Source organism: Hydra viridissima, unplaced genomic scaffold, assembly GCF_058129835.1.
Source record: "Hydra viridissima isolate aposymbiotic clone 2 unplaced genomic scaffold, HvirCarnegie_v1 scaffold_15, whole genome shotgun sequence".
Lineage (NCBI taxonomy): Eukaryota > Metazoa > Cnidaria > Hydrozoa > Anthoathecata > Hydridae > Hydra > Hydra viridissima.
In genome coordinates, this window is record NW_028324314.1 from 9942041 (window position 1) to 9967324 (window position 25284).

General features: G+C 30.1%; 4 protein-coding genes across 6 annotated transcripts; 1 reads left to right on the forward strand and 3 right to left on the reverse strand.

The window, feature by feature from the left end:
* The first annotated feature begins 1797 nt into the window (after window positions 1–1797).
* LOC149878579 (uncharacterized) lies at window positions 1798–5181 on the forward strand. 3 transcript variants are annotated; one of them, XR_016447608.1, is made up of 5 exons: window positions 1798–3238; window positions 3745–3908; window positions 3984–4048; window positions 4609–4706; window positions 5019–5181. XR_016447608.1 is itself a non-coding variant. In XM_090072918.1 (3 exons), exons 1-3 carry the CDS (start codon window positions 3211–3213, stop codon window positions 4050–4052), a joined length of 261 nt encoding a protein of 86 aa, XP_089929044.1. In that variant the 5' UTR covers window positions 1798–3210; the 3' UTR covers window positions 4053–4114. The 3 variants fall into 3 exon arrangements, 1 of the variants encoding a protein (XP_089929044.1); XM_090072918.1 differs by lacking the exons at window positions 4609–4706; window positions 5019–5181 and having other exon boundaries at window positions 3984–4114; XR_016447609.1 differs by lacking the exons at window positions 4609–4706; window positions 5019–5181 and having other exon boundaries at window positions 3540–4114.
* A 3536-nt stretch (window positions 5182–8717) lies between these two features.
* Window positions 8718–12361, reverse strand: LOC149878580 (uncharacterized). Its single transcript, XM_090072559.1, has 2 exons — window positions 10843–12361; window positions 8718–8727 (listed from the first exon to the last, which is right to left on the reverse strand). The coding sequence occupies exons 1-2, from the start codon at window positions 11991–11993 to the stop codon at window positions 8718–8720; spliced, it is 1161 nt and encodes a 386-aa protein (XP_089928685.1). The 5' UTR covers window positions 11994–12361.
* LOC149878581 (uncharacterized) lies at window positions 12342–12931 on the reverse strand. The gene has a single exon (XM_090072560.1). It carries the CDS (start codon window positions 12927–12929, stop codon window positions 12342–12344), a length of 588 nt encoding a protein of 195 aa, XP_089928686.1. The 5' UTR covers window positions 12930–12931.
* A 7185-nt stretch (window positions 12932–20116) lies between these two features.
* Window positions 20117–21678, reverse strand: LOC149878582 (uncharacterized). Its single transcript, XM_090072561.1, has 3 exons — window positions 21620–21678; window positions 20309–21212; window positions 20117–20218 (listed from the first exon to the last, which is right to left on the reverse strand). The coding sequence occupies exons 1-3, from the start codon at window positions 21676–21678 to the stop codon at window positions 20117–20119; spliced, it is 1065 nt and encodes a 354-aa protein (XP_089928687.1).
* Between the last annotated feature and the right edge of the window lie 3606 nt (window positions 21679–25284).

The following is a 25284-nucleotide window of genomic DNA, read 5'->3' on the forward strand; positions in this document are numbered from 1 at the left end:
GTGAAAATTTGTTCATCGTTTCCTTCTAATATTTTGCATGCGTCTCGTATTTTGCTACGTACATTTTTCTTATAATCTTTATTGCTCACCGTTAACCATTTCTTGTAAGTGCTATGAAACTTCAAATAACTTTTTTGGTTTCTATGTATTGCATATAACTCCTTGGTAGAGTTATGATGGCTAATAACGGAACCTACCTGCACATCTAATTCTATAAGACGAGCGTATTCATAAATAATAAAAATATAAAATGATTAGAAGCGTTCGCTGTCGTGCATTATTTTCTAAAAAACTGGTCCACCCCGCCAATAAACTTTTTATAGACTAATTCTAATTTAAAACTGCAAAAGATATAATTACGAGTAATTGGTTTAATCTAGATGATTTTTTATTAGCTTTATTAAGTAATTCAAAGAACATAAATATGCTGTGGTTTTAATCGTGTGTGTCGTAGAAAACATAAGAAATTCATTCGAACTACCTGGTAGTCAGCAGTGAACCTCTTAAATTGTAGCATGTAGTCTCACAAATAAATAACAATCATCTGTGAAATAATCATTTAACCAAGAGATAATTTACCTGACCAATATACGCCGTCGCTTTTTGAATGAAAGCATGCTATACTCTCACTAAAAAGAAATGACAAAATTTAAGAACTTGGTCTAAAGAGTGTTTTGCGCAGAGTTGAAGGGCTGCGTTTATTATAAACGGCTCGCTTTTTTTTTACAAGTTGCTCAGGAAATTGTCTTAAAAGCGACATTTGTATAGCATCACCTAATGACATAATGATTCATACAAACATAAAAGAGAGATTCAACTGCATCCCAGCATACGCCTCGAGCATAGCTTTCTGGTAATGAAAAGGTTATACTTGCATTCAATTTTTTTAAAAAGCAATGAAAAAAAAAAAGAAACTTGAGCAAATGATTAATTTTTTGACAAACCTGGAAGATCGCTTTCATCTCTCGTAATTTTTGCTTTGTATAACTATATGTGTTTATTGATTGTCTGAACGATTCGTATTGAAACCAAAAGTTTCCTGCACTGTTTCGAAACGAAAACCTTAAGAGTATATCAATAGAAAAATGATCTCGCTTTGAACAACTGGTTGTATCTAAAGTGAGATTGAGGCGATGGTTTACTCCAGCAATGCTGAAAGCACCGGGTATCTAATGGAAAAGATATAAATATGCTTCTAACTACTTAAAGTCAGAGAAATTTAAAGAAAATTTATTCCATTGGCGAGATAATATTCAGCTTAAGCCATAACTATATGATAACCACTTTATAATAATAGTTATGTAATGATAATAACATAATAATTATTATATGATAATAAGCTGTAATGAGGCCATCAATTGCTAATGTCGTACACCGCAAATATGTATTTGAGAACAATGATTTTATAAATATGTGAGAAAGCTTCATAGAAAACAAAATGCACATAATTTGAAATAGTGTAGGAGCTAATTGCCCAAAGATAAATTTTAGATCATAGATTGTATATTTCAATGGCAACCCTATTGCTTGTGATATGCAGGTTTTCACTAGGTGTCTCATACAGAAACAATTATGCTTAAAAAGATATTCATTTCTATTCAACACTTCTTATTAAAAAATATAATTTAAAATTAAAACATAATTTTGAATTGAAAAGCACAAAAAACATACAGTAAACCTTTAAACACTTTTATGAAAATCATTTGCTTCACTCATAGAAATTATGTTGGCAAACAATGGTAAGGTGTATTCCCATGTGAAGTCATAAGCAATCGCACCCGGCTCAATGGCATAACCCAGCAGGCAAAAGACGTCTATAGATCATCTAAAACTACTCTAATTTGCATCTTTCGTAGATGCGTATATTTTAGACGTATATTATTCATCGAAAAAAGGTCTAATTTCAGTGATTCTATTTTTTTCCAAATGTAGACGCATACTAGATTTATAAACGAGATCAAAACATAGATATCTCTTTTCGGTTACATATAGATGCATTTAAAATTTCTTCTATAGATCAGTTGAAGAGAAAGAAGAAATTTTAACTAAAGACAGTCGATTTTACAGAACGATTATTATAAATGACCGCCATTAAAGAAACGTGCGTGGCGGAAACTTGTTTCTAGAAAGGAATAAAAATTTATACGTAGCTAAGTTTATACTAACCTATGAAGAACATAAATCATAATGATAATAATTTTGAATGAGTTTTAAATAAATAAAATTACATGCTATTACAAATTACTTGCTAATATAACGACGAAATATTTTCATGGTTTCAGTGCATAACATTTTACTAAAATCACTTCATGATCTGAAAGATAAGAACGTTATTCTTAAGTTGATATTTTTATTTGTAGATTAAAATGTAATTTTAATATAAATGTGTGTTTTTATAAAAATATATGGTGTTTTTATTAACGCCAAAAACTGTTTTAGTGGTTGGCTGTGCACATAACGTTTCCATTGAGAAAAATAGTCTAAAAAAAAAACAGTGAGAAGAAGGAGTTTTTAGAAGTTTGACTGGTGTGATTTATTTGCCTTTTTTTTTTGTCTTGAAATAAAAACATTTTTATCTAGATACAATTATGCCCTTTACAAAAAGTTCATACCAACAGTGACGTCGCAGATTCAAAAGGAATACAAGAAATTACTAGAATCCTCATTTGTATCTTTAGACAGTATACTTAATGTTGGAATCTTAAGAGGAGATAGTATGAAAATAAAAGGACATTTGAGGAATATTCTAACTATGTTGAGTATTTGTTTTCTGACAATGAATACTCTGATAACCATGAGCTTAATGAGTACGAACATAGCTCAACTTTGAAGAAAAGTTTGTCTGGATGTTTTAGCATTTGACCAGGTTTAAGTATAGTAGAAATAGTTAAACAAATCTCTTTGATAGCCAAACCTTTTACAGGAGGAAAGATCAAGAATTGCTCTTAAGCCATACCCTAAGAAAAGTAAGAGGAAGTTATCAATAATTGTATGTAATAAAGCAGAGTAGTATGTGACTTTTTAGTTTTTTATCTGTCAAAGTAAGGTTCTCTTTTGCTCCTGAATTTTTATTTTCATTTTAGCCTTTTTAACTGATAATTTGCATGTATTAAGTTTTTTTGTAAATATAATATTGCAAAGTAGTTTATTTACAGTCCAGACTGTTTTTATTAGGATTCCAGTCTGCATCTTTTGCCGCTGTCTGATTCTATGCAAGAAGTTACCACTGATATAAAAAGTAAGTCTTTTAAAAATGTTATGCCAACTACTGGGAGTGAATAAAATAACAAATGATATATTTTTTTGGGGTTTGATTTTATTCATTCCTTTATTTTGCATTTGTCAGCGCACAGCTGTATGGATATTTGTAAAAAAAATCATTTTTCCAAAAAACAATATTTGCAGAAAAAAAAGGTCCTTGATTTCTGAATTTGAGAATCAGTGCCCAAATACTTTAAATTCTGTCAGAACAGTCTACATTACCCTCTAAATAGAACTTGTATATGAATTATATTTATTTTAACTAATTTGATCTGAAGTTATGGCAGAATATTTTGGGTACCCAAACCGGTATACCAGTGTCAAAATCAGCCTGGATATGTCACTAGGGGGTATGTTCCCAAACATTATTAGGATCAATTAATAAACAACTAATAGGATATTTTTGCTATTTGGTTTCATGAGCTAAATAATAACTTTGAGGTAACTACTGACCTTTATTCACAAATACACAATTATTTATAGAGGTGGAACATCTTATTCTCAAAGAGCTGGCTGAAATAAAACTTATTTTAACCAAGCTTGTTGAAGCAAAGTTTCATGCAACTGGGGTGAAGTTGCTAGAATCAGTTGACCAATTGGTTGCACCTAATAATAATCAAAAGAACAAATCAGAATATAATAACTTGGTATGATCTAATTATCTTGTTTTTGTCTGGGTTATTTGAAGGTTCAGGATTAACTCTATATGTTGTATATTTTAGCTTGATAGTTTGAAAATAGTTGGTGGCAGAAAGCCAAGAGAGCATGTTTTCATGATCATGAAAAGGTAAATGACAATTTTAATCTAATTTCATTTAATCAGAAATTTAATTAAATAGCAGTAAAAAACAAATAATTTTGACCATTTGACTAACAATTACTTGTAACTTGAAAATAATAAAATTTTCGAGTAATTTACTGTAGGTATTTAAACTAGTATCTACATGCAAAAGTAATTTTGTTTGGGGTTTAAATTTAATAATTATAAAACTTTATAATTTATAGTTCATTCAAATAGTTTATTCCATGTATTCAAATATGCCATTTCATTTACATATTCAAATATATATGTCAGTTTATTGTAAAAATATCTGTCAGGTTCTTTTCCAATCAGCTACAATCTAAAGTAAATTGGAAAGGCAATGGGGAAAAGATAAATCTTGAAAACCTAGTAAATATCTGGAGTGTTTTATGAGATATAGTTTTAATGTGTATATAACTGCTCTCTGAATTAAAAATGTACTCTTTAGCTCATTTTTATACCATACTAGTATTTTTGTCTCCATCACCTTTATCTATACCAAAGTAAATTATGTTGAATATTTAAAAATTTTTTCGTTTTGTTAGATTCCTGGGAATACAATGTTGAATCAATAAAAGATCTAGAAAAATGTTTTTGCAAAATGCTCCTGCTCGTAATCAGAAAAAAAAAGACTTTAATACAGGTAAATTGGTGATACATTGCTGTTAAAATCAATAAAATTAAATTTTTAAATTAATTATTATAATTATTATATATTATATCTTCTTCAGATAATTGGAGATGAAGAGGTTAATAAATAGGAAAAAACAGCTTAATATGGTTACTTTGTACCAGAAAGACGTCTTATATCTCATATCTTTGATGTTTTTATGAAATTTGGCAACAAGCCGAGTGAAAGTTTATATATGTTTCATGTAAACAGATTTTTAAATCATTCTACATGTCTTTTAAAGCATTAGTGCATTTATTTACATACTATTACATTATATTTTAGATACCGATGCCGAGGAACAGCAAATTGGTCGACTCAATAAAGAATTATAGTTTTTTTTATTGTAAACATTTGTTTTATAATCTTGGTAAATAAATTTCAACAACTTGAACCTAATTGTTTCTTTACTTGTGAAATTTTTTAAAGACTTTTTAATCTTAAATCAGTCGGCAAAAAGATCTAAACTGCATCTAATATGCATCTGAAAACTAGTCTAAAAGATGTCTGAAATCACGTCGTGAATGAACGCTAAATAGATGTCTATCTTATAGATGTCTTTTAGATGCATTTTATTTGATAAAGGTGCATCTTTTTAGATGCATAAAAGATGTGCAATATACGTCTATTTGATTAATTTTTTTATCGAATAAAATGCATCTAAAAGACGTCTATAAGATAGACGTCTATTTAGCGTTCATTCACTACGTGATTTTAGACATCTTTTAGACCAGTTCTCAGATGCATATTAGATGCACTTTAGACAACTTTTTGCCTGCTGGGTACGTTTTACCAATATAGGAAAGTAAATATTTCACTGCAAATTTTTATTCTTAAAAGTAAAAAGCGGTAAAAAATAGAGGCAGGTATTTTGAGGTGGTTCAAGTGTTAAGGGTGAGGGAGGGGGGGGGGGCAATATAAAAAGGTTTCCATATAAATTTCAATTTTAACGAAAAGTTGTACTGTTTCCTTGGAACAGCATTATATTACAAAGTACAAAAACAATTATTACGTTTATTAGGAATTATTTAATGTGAATCAAATCTGAAAGGATGTTAAAAAGGTTGCTTCAATGAGCTTTTGGTCGATTAGTTCTGAAACAAAACAAGCAAGCAAATTGAAAAAATAACTTATACTTGATTAAACATTCTTGAATTATAAACAAAGTCCATTTAATCATGCATGTATTATTTCATGCATTTGATAAAACCTAAAATATTTGATTAATCTGCTGTCACAGCATTCTAGTTAATAAAAACTAAGATTCCGCTTCAGCCAAGTCACCTTTAAAAGAAAAAGAAATAAAAGAGTACGACAAAATATAGAGATTTTAGTGTGGTCATTGTCCGCTGATTCATCATCAACATATATATGATACACGGGCTTTCATTAACTTTCAGTGTCCTGAATGTGAAATGCTCATATGTAAAATACACAAAAAAAGTGCATTTAATGTAAAATGGATAAAAAAATGCTGAGTTGGAAAAGAAAAAGGAATAGAAAAAAATTAGTTTTATAATTATTGCATTTTGAAGTAGATTGACAATCTGATAAATTGTTGTGAAATCTAAAATCATTCTTCTTTAAATCAGGCAAGTGTTATGCAACGTGAAATGTTCAAAAAACATCAATATATAGAAAACCAAACGATTTAAGTTTAAATGCCGCAGAATAGTTACCAGCCTCTACACTAGTACTTACTATATTAATCAACCGTGTTTTACAGCGTAGCATTCAATATTTTGTAAAGCACTAACAAAAGCGCAGAGAATGTTTTAAACATTAATTAAATAGACGGTTTTTATTCGTAACTAAAAAAAATCCAAACTTTGTTTTTTTGAACCTCATTTATGCCAATATGACAAAAAAAAAAAAAAAAAATTAGGAAAAAATTATGTGAAGATGTCATTTGAATTTGTTGTTATAGAACAACACTGCCCGCCAATGGGTATTTTTAATAAACAAACAGTTTTGAGTTTTAGCAATGTTAATTCTACACTACATTTGTTAAAACAGTAATAAAATAAAAATAACAAAACACTCAAAGAGAGATGTTAACAACAGTCAAAGAGGGATGCTGACAAACAAAAAAAATAACTGGTAGTGGATTAAAACATTAAAAACAATTGGTTGACTCCATGAAACTCGTTCAAAAAATTTCTTTATTTTAAAAGACACAGGCTAATCTATCACTTCATACATTGAAGAAAAGTAAAACCATTTCCACACTGCCTACAACGACTTTGTTTGTGTAATGTACATGATTAAGAAGTTTATTTACTGAAGTCATTTTACTATTGATACTTTCATCATCAGAACTTTCATCTGCACTAAACTCTGATTCTGAGCAGGAAAATCACTGTAGATGCACAAATCCTTTTCTATATTTGTTTAGAAAAATAAAAATTTTTTAAAAGTGCCATTATTTATTTTACTTTAAGTTCTGAAAATAAATAAGTTGCATCAAATTACACACACTCACACACACATGCATATATAATATATATTTATGTATATAGTTTAAAATTTCCATCTATAATAAGCTGAGAAATTTTAATCTTTGTCCAATCCATCAACTGCATAACTAAGTTAGGTTCAAAATCTGAATTAGGATTTCCATTTGATGCAGAAACAAAATAAACATTATTTTCCGAATGAATTCAAACACCAGGGATTCTATCTCCATAAGTACCCTCGTTATCTCCTTCAGTTAAATGAATTATATTTTTCCATGCTGCAGAGTTGTACGAAGTAAGTTTTACTTCAAACGAAAGTTCATATTCTTTCGGAAGGATATATAGAAGTTTAACCATTTGGTTTTTTTTATCTCAAATTCTTCAATCATGCTAAAATATTCTATTAAAAAAAAAGGATCGGAAAATTAAAATCTTTTAGCGTACTGGGGCCAATGCTATAAACAATTCAAAGTTTTTTTCTAGAAAAAAAATCTTTCGTAAAAACGCAATTTTTTTAAGTAAATTATTTTTACGTAAAAAAATGCATAAACTCGAAGAATTTATCGCTGTTTGTATTTTTTTCGGCTATAAATCAATTGCTATAAAGCATAAAACGTATACGTCACTAAAATTTACGTACTTTTTTTATGCGTAATACGTCTTTGACAACAACAATTTTTTTAAATTTTTATTAAGGGGGTGTTTATATGGAGCGGTCTGGCTCTGTTAGTCGGGTGTCTGTATGATACATACTATACACAGTGTTGTAAAGTATTTTAATTACTACAGGGTGTATACTTAATTTCTGACCCACTATATCTCGGTTCAAGAATACGGTATTTCAACACATACCATTTTATTACTGTCATATCAATTTAATTAGACAAGGAATATATGTTAATAGTCAGTAATCAGTATTTTGTCCATTTCTTTCTATGCATTGGGTAATTCTCCTTGGCAGGCTTTCTACTAGGCGAAAACACTCTTCTTGCGTAATGGCAGCCCACTCCTGTTCAACACGTCTGATCAACTGTTCACGATTACGAGGTCGAGGATTGTGTAAAACACTGTCCTGGAGTCTTGACCAAATATGTTCGATGACATTTAAGTCGGGCGAGTTGCCGGGCCAGTCGGTCCACACTGCTGGAAAGTCTCTGTTGATCACATTCATTGTTGCTCTTGCCGTGTGGCAAGTTGCTCCATCTTGCATCAGAATAACTTTATTTCTCACAGGAAAGATGGTCTTATCATCAGCTGCACGTTTGTACACTGGTAGAATAATATCACGGTAATATTTTCCATCAACAGTTTTATTTTGCTCAACAACAACCAGATCAGTTTTGCCATATCGAGAAATGCCGCCAGCTATCATAATCTTGAGACCGAATTTCGGACGTCGAACATAAGGTATTATATTATATTATATTTATTTGCCGTATAATATTATTTACATTAAGATTTGTAATATTATAAGGCCAGGACTTCAAGAAGATCGCAATGATCTTATCACGAAGCCCTTAACAAAAATCTATTTTCTTCTTCAATAAAAACATCTATATACTATATAAAATAAATATATACCGAGAATATATAATCACTAATATCATAAATATATCATAAATTTAATACTCTACATATTTCAGAAGTGAAACTCAAAATAAAAACATGACAAATCAAGGTGTAGTATATAGCAACTGAAAGTATTTTTTTAAAAAAATCAAAAAAAATCAAGAATATTTTTCGTTGAAAAATTTATTTTTTTAATAGATTGCTTGAAAAAGGAATAGGTCAGTTCAGATGAAAAAACAAAATTAGGCCGTACTATTTCGTTCCATAGAAAAGGTCCACGATAAGATATACAAAATTGAGCTTGTTTATTTTTTCAAAAAGGTTTTTCTAAAATGCTATTATTACGTAGGTTATATTTATTTTGTGGTTTAATTTTGTAAAGGTTTATAAAAACATCGGGGGATATAAGTTCTTTACATTTGTACATAAAACACAAAACATTAAATACATTCAGTTGATAAACATTTAAGGTGGCCATTTCTTTAAAAAGCGGTTCAGAGTTCGAAAAACGATTTTTAAAATTTATTATGCGAGCTGCGTGTTTCTGATGCCGATAAAGAGATTTAAGTTTAGTTTTATGTGCACTTCCCCATATAATATTTGCATAATTGATATGACAATGAATAAAAGAGTAATATAATTGTGTTAATTGCTTTTTGTTTAAAATACCTCTAGATTTGTATAGAATTCCAATGTTTTTTGCAACTTTATTAGAAATATTATTGATGTGTGATTTCCAAGACAGATTTTCTTCAATAAGAACTCCTAAAAATTTTGTCACTTTTTCTCTTTTTAGGATGACATTGTCTATAAAAAGGTCGGGCATAATTACAGGCAGTATTTGTTTTTTAAAGTTTGGATGGAAAAGTATCCATTTTGTTTTTTCAATATTTAAAGATAGTCTATTTTTTTTGAACCAAAATGAAATTTTTTTAAGTTCTCTGTTCATATTATTAAAAAGTATGTGTATATTTTTATGTGACTGAAACAAGTTTGTGTCGTCTGCAAAAATTATAGTTTTCAAATTGGATGCTTTGTTAAGATCATTTATATATATAATGAAAAGAAGTGGTCCAAGTATGGATCCTTGTGGGACACCATATGTTATGTTCATTAATGTTTGAGTTTGGGAATCTTTGCTAAAAACAAATTGCTTTCGGTTGGAGAGATAACTTTTGAACCAACTTAGAGTTTTACCAACTATGCCATAACATTCAAGTTTTTTAAGCAAAATATTATGATCGACCGTGTCAAAAGCTTTTGACAAGTCAATGAAAACACCAAGTGTAAATTTTTGATTTTTAAAAGATTCGTTAATGCAACGTGTTAATTGAAGAATAGCATGTTCGGTTGAGTTGTTTTTTTTAAAACCGAACTGATTTTCATAAAGGAGTTTATTGGTAATTAGGTATGTGTACACTCTGTTATACATTATTCTTTCTAATATTTTTGAAAAAACTGGAGGAACAGAAATAGGCCTGTAATTTGTTACATCGGTCGAGTCTCCTGACTTAAAAATAGGAATTACTTTTACTATTTTCAGAGAGTCTGGGAAAGTACCTTGTTTAATGGATGATTTAAAGATTTTGTAAAGAATATCTTTCATGACGTCATAAGAGTCTATCACAATATTTCCATGTATACCGTCAGGTCCTACTGATTTATTTCTTTTTAATGATCTAAAAGCTATATCGAATTCCTCAAGCGTTAGGTTTGAAAAATGTAAGGAGTTTGACGTTTAAATTTCGTCTGTTAATTTATAATTTGTTAAAGGGATTTTGTTTGATAAATTCGCTCCTACAGTGGAAAAAAACTTGTTAAATTAAGTCGCAATTTCATTAATATCATTAGTTATTTTATTTCCAACTTTAATTGCATGTGGAAGAGAGGTTGAACTTACTTTTTGTTTTCCTGTAATTTCCTTCATTAATTCCCAGATGCGTTTTAAGTTATGTTTGTGCTGAGAAATTAAATTAGAATAATAATTTTTTTTGGCATATTTTCGGAGTTTTTCAAACATGTTTTTGTAGTTTTTGTAATTTTGTTTATGTTTTTCGGATTTAGTTTTTAAATATTTATTATACAACTTTTGCTTTAGTTTCGAAGACTTTTTTAGTCCCTTAGTTATCCAAGGAGATAATATATCTTTGGCTTTGATATTTATTTCACATATCGGAAAATTAGCGTCATAGATTTTAATGAAAGTTTTATAAAACGTATTATAGATCATGTTTATGTTATCATTAAAGTTTATGTGATTCCAGTCTTGCTGTAGAATTTGATCTTTGAATAATTTTAAGTTACAGTTGTTAACAATTCGCTTTTTTATTGTCATTTTCCCCGCGCTTTTTATTTGATAATCTGATTTAATAGAAAAAAATATGGGAAAATGATCAGAAACATCAGTTTTTATAATTCCTTTTTTTAAAGATTTATTAAAATAGTCTGTGGTTAATGTATTATCAATTAAAGTCGAGGAATGGTTTGTAATTCTAGTCGGTCTATCTATTATTGGTATGGTACCCATTTCAAATAAATTGTTATAAAATGTTTTTATAGTTTGGTTTTCGCTATACTCAAAACAATCCAAGTTGAAGTCACCCAAAATATAACTTTTTTTTTTCTCTTGACTAGCTTTTTCTATTAGCTTGTATTTCAAAAATTTACCAAGATTTTCTGTTCTTCCAGTCGGAGGCCTATAGCAACAGCTGATTAAAATGTTTTTAGAATTTTTGTTTATTAGTTCAATTGTTAAGATCTCTTGATCCGTATCAGAAACACTCATATCGCTTCTGACTTTATAGAAAATATTTTCTTTCAAATAAAAGAGTACTCCTCCTCCGCGCCTATTATTTTTTCGTTCTAAAAAAATTTCTTTAAAACCTGGGAGAAGGAGATCAGAATTTGTTTCAAAATCTAATTTAGAACACCAAGTTTCGGTTAAACAAATCACGTTAAAACAATTGTTGGTTTCGTAAATTAAATTTAGAAAATTTTCAAAGTTCTTTTTTAAACTTCTAATATTTACATGAACAACATTAAAATAATCACTTTTATTATCCACTCCTATAAAGTTATTAACTTCATTTGGTTGAAAGTAAGAGCATACAAATTTAGGCATATTAATTTCGTTAAAGTAACTTATGTCTGGATCGGATTCTTCATCCGATCTAAAATCATTAATTTGAAAAAATTTAAAGACATTTTCAAAATTATTATTATTTTTCGAATTCATTTTTGTTATTATTTACTTTTTTATTCTGTTATAGATAATCGTGAATATACTTTGTTTTAAGATAACTTAGTGATTATTTTATTGTACACAACTTAAGCGAATTTACCTGATGCTCGTAGATCTTTTGCCTGTTGGAAAAGTTGTTTACGAATACTAGTTGTCCGCTCGCTGAAATCTTCGTTTATATACAAGTTTTCCTTCCACAGCTTCTTTTTCTTGTATTTTTCGAGAATGTTTTCACGATCTTTAAAATTTAGAAACTTGACAATAATAGCTCGCTTTCTACGCTTACCTTCTTTGTGTTCTTTTCTTCCAGCACGATGCGCTCTTTCAATTTGTATACCTTCTTTAATATCCAGTTTTTCTTTCAGTAGATTCTGGTGTTGCTGTACGTACTCTTTGATTTTGACGGTTTGGAGCTGGATATAATTCAATTGGACTCTCATCAGTCCACAATACGTGAGCTCGTTTCACTTTACCATCCGGTGAGTCATCTGCGAATCCCTCTTCTTGCAAATGAGTACAAAAATTTACGCGATCAGTGATGTTTTTCTGCGACAACATGGGTTTCACTTTCTGTGTATAGGCATGCTTTCCCCATGTGGTCTTGCGCAAGTATTTACTGATAGCACTGTGTGAAATTGTTTTTCCTCTTTCTTTGTAACTGTCTGAAAAATTCAGTTTCTTAGCTACAGTTCTCGTTCCAACTCCGACTTTGTCTTTGACCCACTTTCTGACCTTGTCCTTGGTTCTTGGTGAAAACTTTGTTGGCTTTCCAGGTCGCTGAGCATCTGTGACGTCACCCTCTTGTTTTCTTGCCCACTTCCTTACAGTATTTCGAGAAACTTTACACTGTCTAGTGATTTCTTTAATGCTTAATCCTTGACTACATAAAACTTGAATTCGGTGACGAAGTAACTGTTTATCAGAACTCATTTTCAGAGTAAATTGCTAAAAAACGCATGTTATATAATACATGTTAGTAACATATACATATAATACATATAAATACACACAGAGTAATTAATGTAAATCATAAACAGACACCAAGTATCACTGATATAAATAAGGCAAATAAAAATAATGCTGATTATTTCTTGTAGCCAAAATGCTAAACATTAAAAAAGTGTAAACTTAATTTCTGACCCCGGTTTCGAAGAGTAGCAATACGTCATAAACAGTGAAGAAAAAATGTGTTATTAATTGGCAAACTAAGATCACATATTAAGGAGTAATAAGGACAATTTACTTAAAAATCGTGCAAAAACTATAGTCATAATGCCAAAGGCCGTGGAAGACAAGGAGAATGAAAATATCATTTTTATGTATGTTGACAAAATGGCTCCCATAAACATTTTCTGAGGTCATATCCTATCTGAAGTGAGCGTTTTACGTGCAGAAAGTATAGTTACACCAAAATACATACTAAAGTATTTTTCGGGCTAAAGTAGCATTTAAGAGAGCAACTCAAAATCTTGTGTTTGTAACATATGGGGGGTCAGAAATTAAGTATACACCCTGTAGTATTTTAAATGCATATCTTAAATACTTTTGAAGTATTTGTATTTTGTATTTCAAATACTTTTTCAATCAAGTATTTTGCATTTGTATTTAAAATTTAACTTTGAATGTATTTTGTATTTTCAGTCTTTTTTCTAAATACAAAATACTTTACAATTTTTTTTTTTTTTAAAGTTCTTTTAGCTGAGAATATATATACAGCAGAGCTGATTTTAGGCAGATTTTAGCTGATTTTATTTTTTGATTTTATTGATAATATATTTAAAAAAATGGAGTCAGAAGATAATAATACAAATTCAGATTCTAGTGAGATGCAGCCATCTGACCCTGGAATCATAAGTTTAAAATCAAGAGCACCAGGTCTTCCTTCAATCCTAGATGGACGTTATTTTGAAATAACCAAATTTGTTGATGAAAAAAAGGTGTTGGCTAGGTGTAAAAGCTGTCCAAACAAGTTCTTATCAGCACAAATTGACTCAACTTCAAACCTGTTAAAGCATCTAAAGATAGTTACTTGTTTATCTACTATTACTGTAATTATTATTACCGCTATTAACATTGCTGTACTAGATTAAATGCTAAAATATTTAAATTAACATAACAGACGTACTTTACGTATATACTTTAAAACTACAATTGAACATTTTTTATGAATAGGCTAATAAGAATAAGTTGTATAACATTGTTATATGTTACATAACAACAGAAATCATTGAAAAATTAAAGCAAAATACCTAATTTTCATTGATTTAGTATAATAAGTTAAATTTATTATACTAAATCTTTGAAATATATATATAAAATAAGTCAAATTTATTAACTATTTAATTATATTTCAAATGCAAGTAAGTAAAAATAAGACATGGATAAAATATTTTATTTTTGTTTGTGCAATTGCAATATCTTATTCTTCTTATTACTTTGTGTAATTTCTATTATAAAAATAATATTTTCCTTTTATATATACATGAAAGGGAAAAATTATTACATGTAATAAGCAACTTTTTATCTTTTAAAAACATTAAAAAAAAAAAGAAAGTGATTATTGAGTTATATATTGTGACGTTAGAGTGATGAGATTCCGTCTCCCTTTTGTAATTTTGAAAGAATTGAAGAAAATTTGTTATATTTTCTTGAATTATTAAGATTGAAAATCGAAATTGTTAAATTAGAAGATTAAATATTTATTTGTTTAAATTGATTGCTTAAAGCATGCATTTATTCTTAATTAAGTAATATGTTACATCTTTAAATAACTCCCTTGGGGAAATTTGCAAGAAACTATATCACTGAGTTTATATTGTAATTTTTCTTTTCTCGCTTTAATTAGTTTGCCATGTAAATATTGCAGAAGTTGCTCTCCAGTAGGCAATTGAGATGATGGTAGTATCTCAATGGTATCATTGATCAAAAAAACTTTATGTTTAAACATTACATTATATTTGTTTCTACTGTTAATGTAGATATATTATTTTTTCCGCTAAAATAAAACATAAAATAAGAAAATAATAAAAATTAAAATTATTTTTGATCTTTCTCTATGCCAAAAAAATCAATTTTTCTACTTTAATAAAACTTAAAAGCGTCATAAATATTTGCAATCTTAATAAAATAAACAGACCGGCAAGTTTAAGGTATTGTAAAAACCGGTCAAATTTTTAGGAAACCAGGTCAAAACTCAGGGTCCAAAAGGCTTGAGCACAGTCTAAAATCTATTCAACAACTATAAGGTTGTTCCTAAAATGATCATATAGACCTACAAATTTGGATAAAAAACAGTGCCTCAAAGATATCCATTTTTAAAGATATTAAACCGGTTATAATGTGATTTTTTGAGATAAAAGTTTGATCTTTGAGCCCATTGAGCAGGGTCTAAAAGTTGTGTAAATGAGTTAAATTTTGTTTTTTATTAATCGCAGAGTACACTCACAGCACACGGAAAACAGTGCCTTTTTCTTTAGAAAATAAGGGGCGTTTGACCCACCCTAGTATATATATCTTATATCTATAATATAATTCCTACAGAAACGTTTAACGTTTAATGTTTAACATCGTTTCGTCATAAGTTACTAGGCTTAGAAAGAACACGTGCTCAAATTGCACGCGGTCATTGGAGAAAGATCCCTTAAGCGAGCTAAAACTTTTTTCCTTTTGGAATTTAATTATTACTTTAGATATATTACATAAAGAATCATATTAACGATATTATTTTCGATATGACTTGGTAAACATCTTCCTGAAAATCAATTAGTGTAATTTAGAGAAGGAGCAAAACAAATGGCTTTAGATCGTGCTGCTCAACGTGATATGCATGGTTTAAGTTAAATACTGAAAATGAAAGAGCACATTGCTATTCGTATGTAGACATTCCTTATCACTTTATATTTTATAATAAACATTGTAAATGAAAGTTTAGACAAAGGGGTGGTAGTAAGGTGATAGTAAGAATGTATAAAGCTAATCCAACTGGAGAATTGTTTTTTCTTAGACTGTTACTTATGCAAGCAAAAGGAGCAACATCTTGGTAGGATGTGTGTACTGTTAATGCAAGATTACACTTAATGGCAGAATACTCTTTCTGAGGCGGTTTTAACACGTATGTTATGTCAAATTAGACAGTTGTTTTCAATTATTTCGACCTTTTGTGAACCTGACAATTCTTTACATCTCTGGAATACATACAAAGCTTTTATGATGGAAGATCTCATTCACTGCTCAGTCCCACTTCTAATAGCTGAACAAGCTACTCTTCATCAAGTTGAAAAGATTATTAATCAAAGTGGTAAAACGCTAGCTGATTACAATCTGCCTGTTACTGATGAGTTTATAGGCTTAAATCTAGAAAATTTTGATGAAAATATTCAACAATCTATTGACGAAGCCAATGGAATGAGAATGTTGCTTAATGTCAATCAATTAAATATGCAATCTTGGTTGCTCAGTGCAGCAAGGATAGCATGTAACGCTATCCTTGCTGCACTGAGCAACCAAGTGTAGAAAATCAACATTGTTGATTTTCTACACTTGGTTAACAATAGTAATAATAATAATAATAATAATTATTATTACTATTGTTATTATTATTAATATTATTATTATTATTATTATTATTATTATTATTATTATTATTATTATTATTATTGTTATTATTATTATTATTATTATCACTATGTCACATTACTAAATAATTGCTAAAACTGATAAGCGGTTAACTATATGCAAAAGTCTTTTTCAAAAAAAAGCAATTACAAGTCATATACTAAGAAGTTTTCAAAAAATGCACCAACAATATCATATAGCATACAAATGATGCAAATCGCAATAATGCATCACTGCAAGTCATAACTGATTAAAAATATACCAAGAAATACACATGAATAATTACACGTAATAACAATTAGTTAACTAAATTTTCAACGAGCATAACTGAATTAAACAAATAAGAGTATATGAAATCAGGTCCTCTGTGGTATAAGGCAAAATATATTTACAGGCTGGACAAACCAGTATAATGTATACAGTGCTTGAAAAACAGATCACTTTGGGTACTATTTTCAATAAATCATAACTTAGACCATCGCAAATAGTTTGTAAACTCTTAACTGATGCTAGATTAAAAAACATTGTTCACTGTTTAACATTTGTAACTGCATCATCAGGGCTTGTATTACATTATTGACTTCTGTTGCATTCTTCCCTTTCGGTTTTCGGCTCCCTTCCCCACGATCCCGTGAATTTTCAAACCACGTAGAAAGTTACTTCTCAAGCATCTCCTTGCTTGTGTCCTTAGTGGCAAAGTTTTGTTTAGCAGCACCTAAATACATATAAAACAATTATGTTAATGCCGCAGTATACATGTTAAATTATTATTATTATTATTATTATTATTATTATTATTATTATTATTATTATTATTATTATTATTATTACACCATTTAGCAAGTATTACTTTTCTGGGCTAAATATTGTGACCTAAATAAATAACTCAAGATTAATATGTTGCTGTTAAATGTGGGCATACAAATTTGAAGTGAATACTTACTAAACAAAATCTGAAAGTGTTGCAGTGCTCAAAATTTGATTTTGCTTCGTTGGCCAATCAAGCTACACTGTTGCGCTTGCTTAGATGTCATTAAATAGGCCATGTTTTGCTTGATGAATTGTGTCAAGCTGCCTCCACCATTACTGACAAGATCTAGAAAAGACATTGCTACCTTCAAATTCTACAATTGAACTAAGAATTGGCCAGACAGAAATGTTTGAGCTGTTAAATAAAGGAATACCATCAATATTTATGTGAATTGTAAGCTGTGTAATATCAGATGAAATTGAAGATTTATTTAGGAGCAAAGATAAAAAGTTTTTTAATCCTATATAAAAATATTCACCACCAGCTACAGAAGCAGTAATAATGTTTCGATCAGTTCTAAGAAGTGTTTTAGAATCTTTAGGCAAATCTAAATTTGATTTTTGCAAATTCTGAAGCAAATTATTTATAGCACTATAAGATATGTTAAATGCAATCGTCCATTGCCTTAATTCATCCGATACAATTTCATTAACTTTTGTTACGCAATTGTTCCCATCAATACCATCACTGTCAAAATCATCATGCAAACAAGCTTTCCATTCGATGTTATCACTAGATTCTTCAAAACTAATGATAGAGTTACTAAAAGGTAAGTTTATATTGTCATCCAACCAGCATTAATTTTCGGGAATTTTAGGAGAAGACTCGGGTAACAAAGTATTTTTGACAATTGGACATGATTTAGAAGAATTAAACACTAAAATATTATTCAACTCGGATTAATTGCATGATACTTCCTTTCACTATTCTTGCTACTTCAGCAGCAATTTTTCTACGTTTTGTTCTGTCTGAACTCATAGTAAGGTTACTTATATCTTCGTAATTTTACAAAATGTTTTTCTATTATTTAACAAAATTAATTAATTAACAAACAATAAATAGATAATAATATAATAACAAATAATATAAAAAAAGTATATGGGTAATAAAATCTTATTAGGTTATAAATATTCCCCAATTACTAAAATAGTTTTATCATAAATTAAATGAAGATAGATTTTATAAATTATATGCGGTAAAAATTATTAACAACGTATATGTTGCTTTCTCCCGGCGAATAAAATAGTAAAAAACTCCCATCTACAAAAAATTCGCCTTCAATTTACACTTTACAAATCAACTCAAATATGTCCATAAAAGTACCGCTCAAAGTATGTTTATAGGATTTTAAGGAAACTGTGCAATGTCTACTCTTTGTAATTGCTTTCGCGCGTAGTTTAATTACAGTATCTCAACAACTAAAAACCAGTGTTTTCAACTTAATGTTTCAATCAATTTGCAAAAATCAACATAGAATTATCTATAAATAGTTATTGCAAACATAAGAAAACATAATGAAACTGCAATACCTAAAATACTGTTAGTAAAAAAATTATTCTCAAATATATTTTACTATAATCAAACAGTAAAAAAATTGCTCTTATCCGACAATCGTAATTTAAATACGGATAACTTTAACAAAATATTTGAAAAATATATCCATAAAAAATATATACCACTATTTGAAAAAGAAACAACATTAAAACGTAAAAGAAATATAATATTAACAAAGTATCACAAACACACAACAAAATGCCAATTTCAAATTTCATCCCTGAGGTAAATTCTAAAACAGTCAATATGTGGCGTTAACGCCCGGGAAAACCGTACGGTTCCCGTCTGACTCCCGGTGCCATAACCTGGATAAAAACCATACCAGATCCCCGGTTCGATACCGTACGGGACCCGTCTGTATAGGCTAGCTGGGTCATTACCCAATCATCATATTATGATGCCACATTCTATTGTTAAAAATAATTGGTAGTTTAATTTATTGAACTCACTGCTTTTAAAATTTTCTTTAAGCCAAGACAATATGTTTAGCTACGAAAAGCAGTTAAATTTTTCTCCAGTTTTTTTTTTTTTTTTTCTTTTGTTTACTTATGTTACAATTTTTATTTTAGGTTTTTCATATGACGCATTAATGCAATGTAAAAGATCAAAGTTTACATATTTTTTCAAATTTGTTATACACGTAACATTTTTTCAAATTTGTTATACACAAGTTTTTAAGACATCTGCTACCTGTCAGTGAAGCGTACAGTATTTTTTTGTTTGTCCGTAATCAGTATCCAGACAAGGTTTGAAATAAGTTTATATAAAAAGTTTTTAATGTATTGTTTGGATTTTAGAGAGCGTTATGTCACCTTTGTCTAAAAATGACATTCCCTGTTCTTGCGTTGCACAAAATTTTCTTCTCTAATAAGACTAAAGTATCTCGTGTGTGGATACTCATAAATGACAGAGACTTAACCAAACATGCAATATTGTCAGAAATAACAAGTATACTACATTTACAAGCTACAATTACAAAAAAATTGAACATAAAGTAGAACAATAAATTAAAACATAAATTAAAACATATTAAACTCATTTGACTACAAAAATATTTTTAACTCAAACTATAAAAGAAAATACAATAAAAAGTACAAGGAAAAAACAGGCCTTGAAAGAGGGCAGCAGCTATTCATAATTAATCTTCCTCTTCATCGTCAATGTCAGAGGCATCAATCTCATCATTGTTGGCGGTTGATTGTCCATGATGTGGATAACTGCTATAGAAATCTTGTGCCTCCTGTGGGCAAAAACGCTTTAATTTCTGCAGGTCTTTGAACTTAGCGGCTGAAATAAGTAGAGGTAACCTGTTGGATGGTTAAAGGGCTGCCTGTAAAGTTCTTCTTTTACCAACAGGCCTTGACATAACAGCTGTGGTAAATAATCCATTCCAGATTTCACGAAACTGCATCAGACAAGGGTGGTCTTGTGAGAAGATCAATTCACGCAGAGGTTGAGTCTTGACTGGACAAGATGCTAAATAGAAGTTAGAAATGTGATTTTCCACATTTAGTAGCATAGTGTTGGTTACTGTGACAACCTTGAAAGGGGATGGGTTTTTTCTTGTTTCCCTGAAATGCTGGTACCATTCCCCTGGTGTGTTCACTAGTAGTTTTTGATTGATGACAGCCATGTCCCTGTCGCACTCCATGAAGGAATGTCCGCGAATAGGAAAGGTTAGTTTCACATTGGTGAAACGTCTTTTGTGGTGAACCATGAAATGCAGGAATCGTATAATGGTCCAGTTTTTGTTTTGACCAGGGCACGAATCACAGAAAAGTTCCAGCTTTGTAACTTCAGCAGGTAGCAGCTCTGTGAAAAAATAAAGTAGCATAGAAGCCACGTCGTTAGTGCCTTTTCTCCCCACAGTTTCATCATAGGAGAAAAGGTTAACGTCACCACTCCCTAAATTATGTACATTAAAAGTATACGTTGATAATTGTCGCATGTAGTAAACATCATTCGTTGTTAAATTAGGCGTTGGTAGATTTTTCCAGAAATCAAACGCAGCTGCAGCAAAATCTGGAAGTATCTGGGCTTTCCGCAATGCAGTAGTTTTTCGGTCATAAAAAACTTGACCCTTCCTTAAATGTATCTCATTTTCTGTTGTCAGCCGCCTCAACTCCTCTTCTGAGTGATCTTTACCAACTTCTATTTTAAAATGGTCGCAAATCGAGCAAGTATTCTTGCATGGATACTCAAATCCAATGTTGAACTTATGAACAAAGATGCGTCTGTTTGTAACAGAAAAAATACAATATTAACTTTGTTGTTTATTTTGTTTGTTAAGTTAACAGTTTCACACCCACTAAACACAATAAGGTCATAACTGAGGCAGAGCAGGTGGCTGAGCAATAAAGAAAGAGCAGAGAACCTAGCTTAAGATAAGATGAGACATAATTTTATATTATTTTTTCTATAAGGTTACAAAATTTTAACAGTGAACGAGCCACAAAATAAAAAGTTGAAAAAATATAAAAAATTCATTAAATCTTTATTTTACTTAGTTATCCATTCTGAGCATAGCTTAAAAACAAATTCTTACAATTCTTTAAAAAATAATAATCTTAAGTTAAATTAAATAAAAAGTCAGAAGAGGAAAGTTTTTTTAAACTAGCAGTACTACATAGAAATCAGATACCTGTAACATTCTCTTGAACATGCTTCCCCTGTATGATATATCAGGTATATTGCATGCATTTTGATCAAATCAAGCTCCTCTGGGAGGTACAGTTTTTTTGTATCCTTCAAAGTATAGTGAGACTGTCATCCTCGAAATGAACGTATGTGATTTATGATGAAGGTTACTTTCTCCTCCATGAAAGATTTCGGTCTGTTGTTGTGCATGCCTCTCTTGTTAGTGGGTGGTAAACCTGTGAAATAGATTTCAGATATAAAGATGTTATTCTACACTTTTAATAAAGAAATTACAGCTAATTTTGAAGATTAAGCATAAAAATACAACTAAAAGATCTAGATTTACTCACTTGATGATGTCAATGTTTTCTGAATTCTCTCAAATCTGGATTTTGTCACTCCAAATATTGACAAGAGTGTCTTGAAGTGAAGCAAATTTGCATTCTTGAGCATAAATCTCCATCAGGAATCAGCAAATGTACTGATATGAGTAACTGTGCTGATCGGCCTCATTCTCCTCTTTCCTTGGTCGTTTTTGGAATTATGGCTGCAGCTATCATGGCGTCCTGTTCGTCTTTTGTACTAGGGTGTATCGAAAAACAATTTTTTTTTGAATTTGAAATTGTAATAGAGCGGAAAAGTTGCATAATGCTATAAAAAGTAATTGTGCCAAAATTTTTTGTATATTTTTTATGTCTTCAGTTCGCGCTAGGGTTTTATTTTTCTTACAAAAACACGTTTTCTGACCTTTTTTATAAAGTAAAAATAACAAATTCTAATTATTCTATTAAATTAATTATTCTAATTCTATTAAAAATAACAATAAAAAACAAATGCATATACTAGAGTTGTATTAGAGTTTAAACATTACACAATGATCAGGTTAGAAATGGTTACAATATTTAAGAAAATGTTTTAATGTCTTCAGTTCCCGCTAGAGGGCTGAGTTTTTTAGAAAAAACACAATTTTTATTTAAAACAAAGTAATTTTAATTATGTTGTTGATGCTTTCACTTGTCGTCACTGTTTACGTCATTTATTTCCATCACCATCAGCATTATTTACCACAAATTATGTCTATAATCAAAACATTTATTTAGTAAATATTCCGATAAAGAGCAAAAAGCACAGGTTATAGTTCTGATTTTCATCTGTTTATTATTAAAATAGATTGAAATCAAAGAAAATTTTAATGGCAAAAATGTCTTCTGCTGTGGTAGTAACAAGAAAAAAGCCTTTTTGTCCTATCTTCGGTTCACCAGCAGACTTACGTGAAAATCTCTTGCCAACATACAAACATTTCATGCTAAGTTATCTTTTCTTAATGCAGAAATGAGAGTGGAAAGTGGTGGAAAACAACCTTTTTTGAAAGAAATATCGAAAAATTTGGTGCACAAAATAGAAAATTTGTGGAGAAAAGTATCGATACCTACTGTGTCTCATAAACGCATTGTAAAAATGTTTCTTGATTACAATCAAAAGTATAGAAATATTATCAAGTCCGTTAACAAAACAAACAGACAAGTTGAAGTCCAAAATAATAACACTTCAAAAGCATGCAGAAAATACTTTATTTGACGTTGCAGCATGCAAATGCCTTGATTTTTCTAAATGCATCTGTGAAAAAGTAAAGGAGGCACCAGAGAAAGAACATGATTTTCTCAGCGATCAGAGATTTATGAGAATTATGTATATGGAAAGACTCGATATTCAAAGTACTTTAAGATTACGACGAAAAGAAGCAAGAAAAAACAGAGTAAACAGTCCCTTACTGTCTAACCCATCAACACAGTCTTTAAATATTACAGGTATTGAAGCTCAAGCAATATCATCAAGCCGCATTCAGAATTCAAGTTTTTATTCTATATCTCAAGGTTCTAACTCTGATGACACTGTGATTTGGAATACTGACTCAGAATCAGATGCTGATTATTTAGACACAGCTGAAAGCCGCAAGCGAAAATGGAACGGAAAAGATAAAACTGAACAAATGAGATCACCGTTACTATCTTTAGTACAAGCCTGCGATAGAGTAGGTGTTTCAAGCAGAGGTGCTGCATTTAAGCGTGTGCTGTGCTGGAAGATATGAACATAATTTCAAAAGGAGACAAATCTAAAGTAATTGATAAAAACAAGAATCAAAGAGAACGAAAGAAAAACAGACTTAAAATGCAACATTTAGACCATGAAAATATTATAATGTTAGAAGGTTTGTATTTTGATGGAAGAAAAGATACAACATTAGTAATTGATACAAACAAGGAGAAAAATATACGAAAAACTATAAAAGAAGAACATGTAGTTTTAGTACAGGAACCAGGTTCAAAGTATCTAGGACATCTAGAGACTGTATCAGGGCATGGATACAGTATTAAGACAAGTATAAAAACATTTTTAACTCAAAACAACATTGATACATCTAAGTTAGTTGCCATGGGTTGTGACGGGACAGCTGTCAATACCGAATTTCTTAATGGTGTTATTGCTTTGTTCGAGTTAGAACTAAAAAGACCTGTCCACTGTTTTCTCTGTCAAATACATGCTAATGAACTGCCTCTACGGCATCTAATTCAAAAACTAGACGGACCTACATCAGGACCTAACGGATGGTCTGGACCAATCGGAAGAGAAATTAAATTGTGTGATGCCTTGCCAATAATCAACTACATTCCTATCAGTGTCACATTGCAAAAAATAGACAAAAAATCTCTTAGTTCTGACCAAAAATACTTACTTGATATTTGCAAAGCAATATCTACAGGTTATTGTCCAAACGCTTTGGCTAACCGAAGTCCCGGAAAACTTAACCATGCCAGGTGAGTGACCACTGCAAACAGAATATTGAGGTATTATGTTGGATTTAGCGAACCGTCACACAGGCTGAGAGAAATAGTTGAGTTTGTTATTAAAGTTTACTGCCAAATGTGGTTCAATGTAAGATGTAGTCCCTCGTCCACGGAAGGTGCTAGACGTTTATGGCTAACCGTCAATTTATCCAGGTATGCCTGTAGTGAAATAAAAAGTATCATCGATCCAGTTAAACAAAGAAATAGTTTTTTTGCGCATCCAGAAAACATGCTTCTTGCTATGATATCGGATGCTCGCCCAAATGTGAGGAAATTGGCATTACAACTGATAATGAAAGCAAGATCAATGAAAACAAACAAAGTCCGAAAAATCTCTATACCAGAGCTCAATTTTGAAGCAAAAAACTATGTAGATCTAATTGATTGGAAAAAATGTGAACTATATGAAACTCCGATTACCACTCATATTTCAGATGAAAATCTAATTGAAATGTTAACAAATGTTTATCTTCCAGATGTGCAGCATTTTCCATGCCATACTCAAGGAATAGAGAGATGCATCAAACTTGTAACAGAAACTTCAGATCAAGTTTGTGGTTTGGCTAAAAGAGACGGCTTCATTCGTGCAAGACTTGCATCGCAAAAAATAATGCCTTTATTCAACACAAAAAGACAGTTTGAGACAGATCCAAATGGATCAGATAGTTGAACTTTATTACAGCTAAACTTTAAACATTTTTCAAAAATATTTTCCACATAACTTTAATTGTGCATTATGGACTGCAGAGCTTTTTTGCCAGAAACTTATCAAACAGTGTTTTTTCTTAAAAACTCAGCCCTCTAGCGGGAACTGAAGACATTA

Bases quoted from the DNA above. Each gene is read 5' to 3' on its own strand.
- LOC149878579 (XM_090072918.1), top strand. From the start codon at position 3,211: ATGCAAGAAGTTACCACTGATATAAAAA. The intron at 3,239-3,744 runs GTAAGTCTTTTA...AATTATTTATAG, and splicing joins AGTTACCACTGATATAAAAA to AGGTGGAACATCTTATTCTC. The intron at 3,909-3,983 runs GTATGATCTAAT...TGTATATTTTAG, and splicing joins AATCAGAATATAATAACTTG to CTTGATAGTTTGAAAATAGT.
- LOC149878580 (XM_090072559.1), bottom strand. From the start codon at position 11,993: ATGAATTCGAAAAATAATAATAATTTTGAAAATGTCTTTAAATTTTTT.
- LOC149878581 (XM_090072560.1), bottom strand. From the start codon at position 12,929: ATGAGTTCTGATAAACAGTTACTTCGTCACCGAATTCAAGTTTTATGT.
- LOC149878582 (XM_090072561.1), bottom strand. From the start codon at position 21,678: ATGCATGCAATATACCTGATATATCATACAGGGGAAGCATGTTCAAGA. The intron at 21,213-21,619 runs GTATCTGATTTC...TGTTACAAACAG, and splicing joins TGTTCAAGAGAATGTTACAG to ACGCATCTTTGTTCATAAGT. The intron at 20,219-20,308 runs GCAGCCCTTTAA...TTTTGCCCACAG, and splicing joins GTAAAAGAAGAACTTTACAG to GAGGCACAAGATTTCTATAG.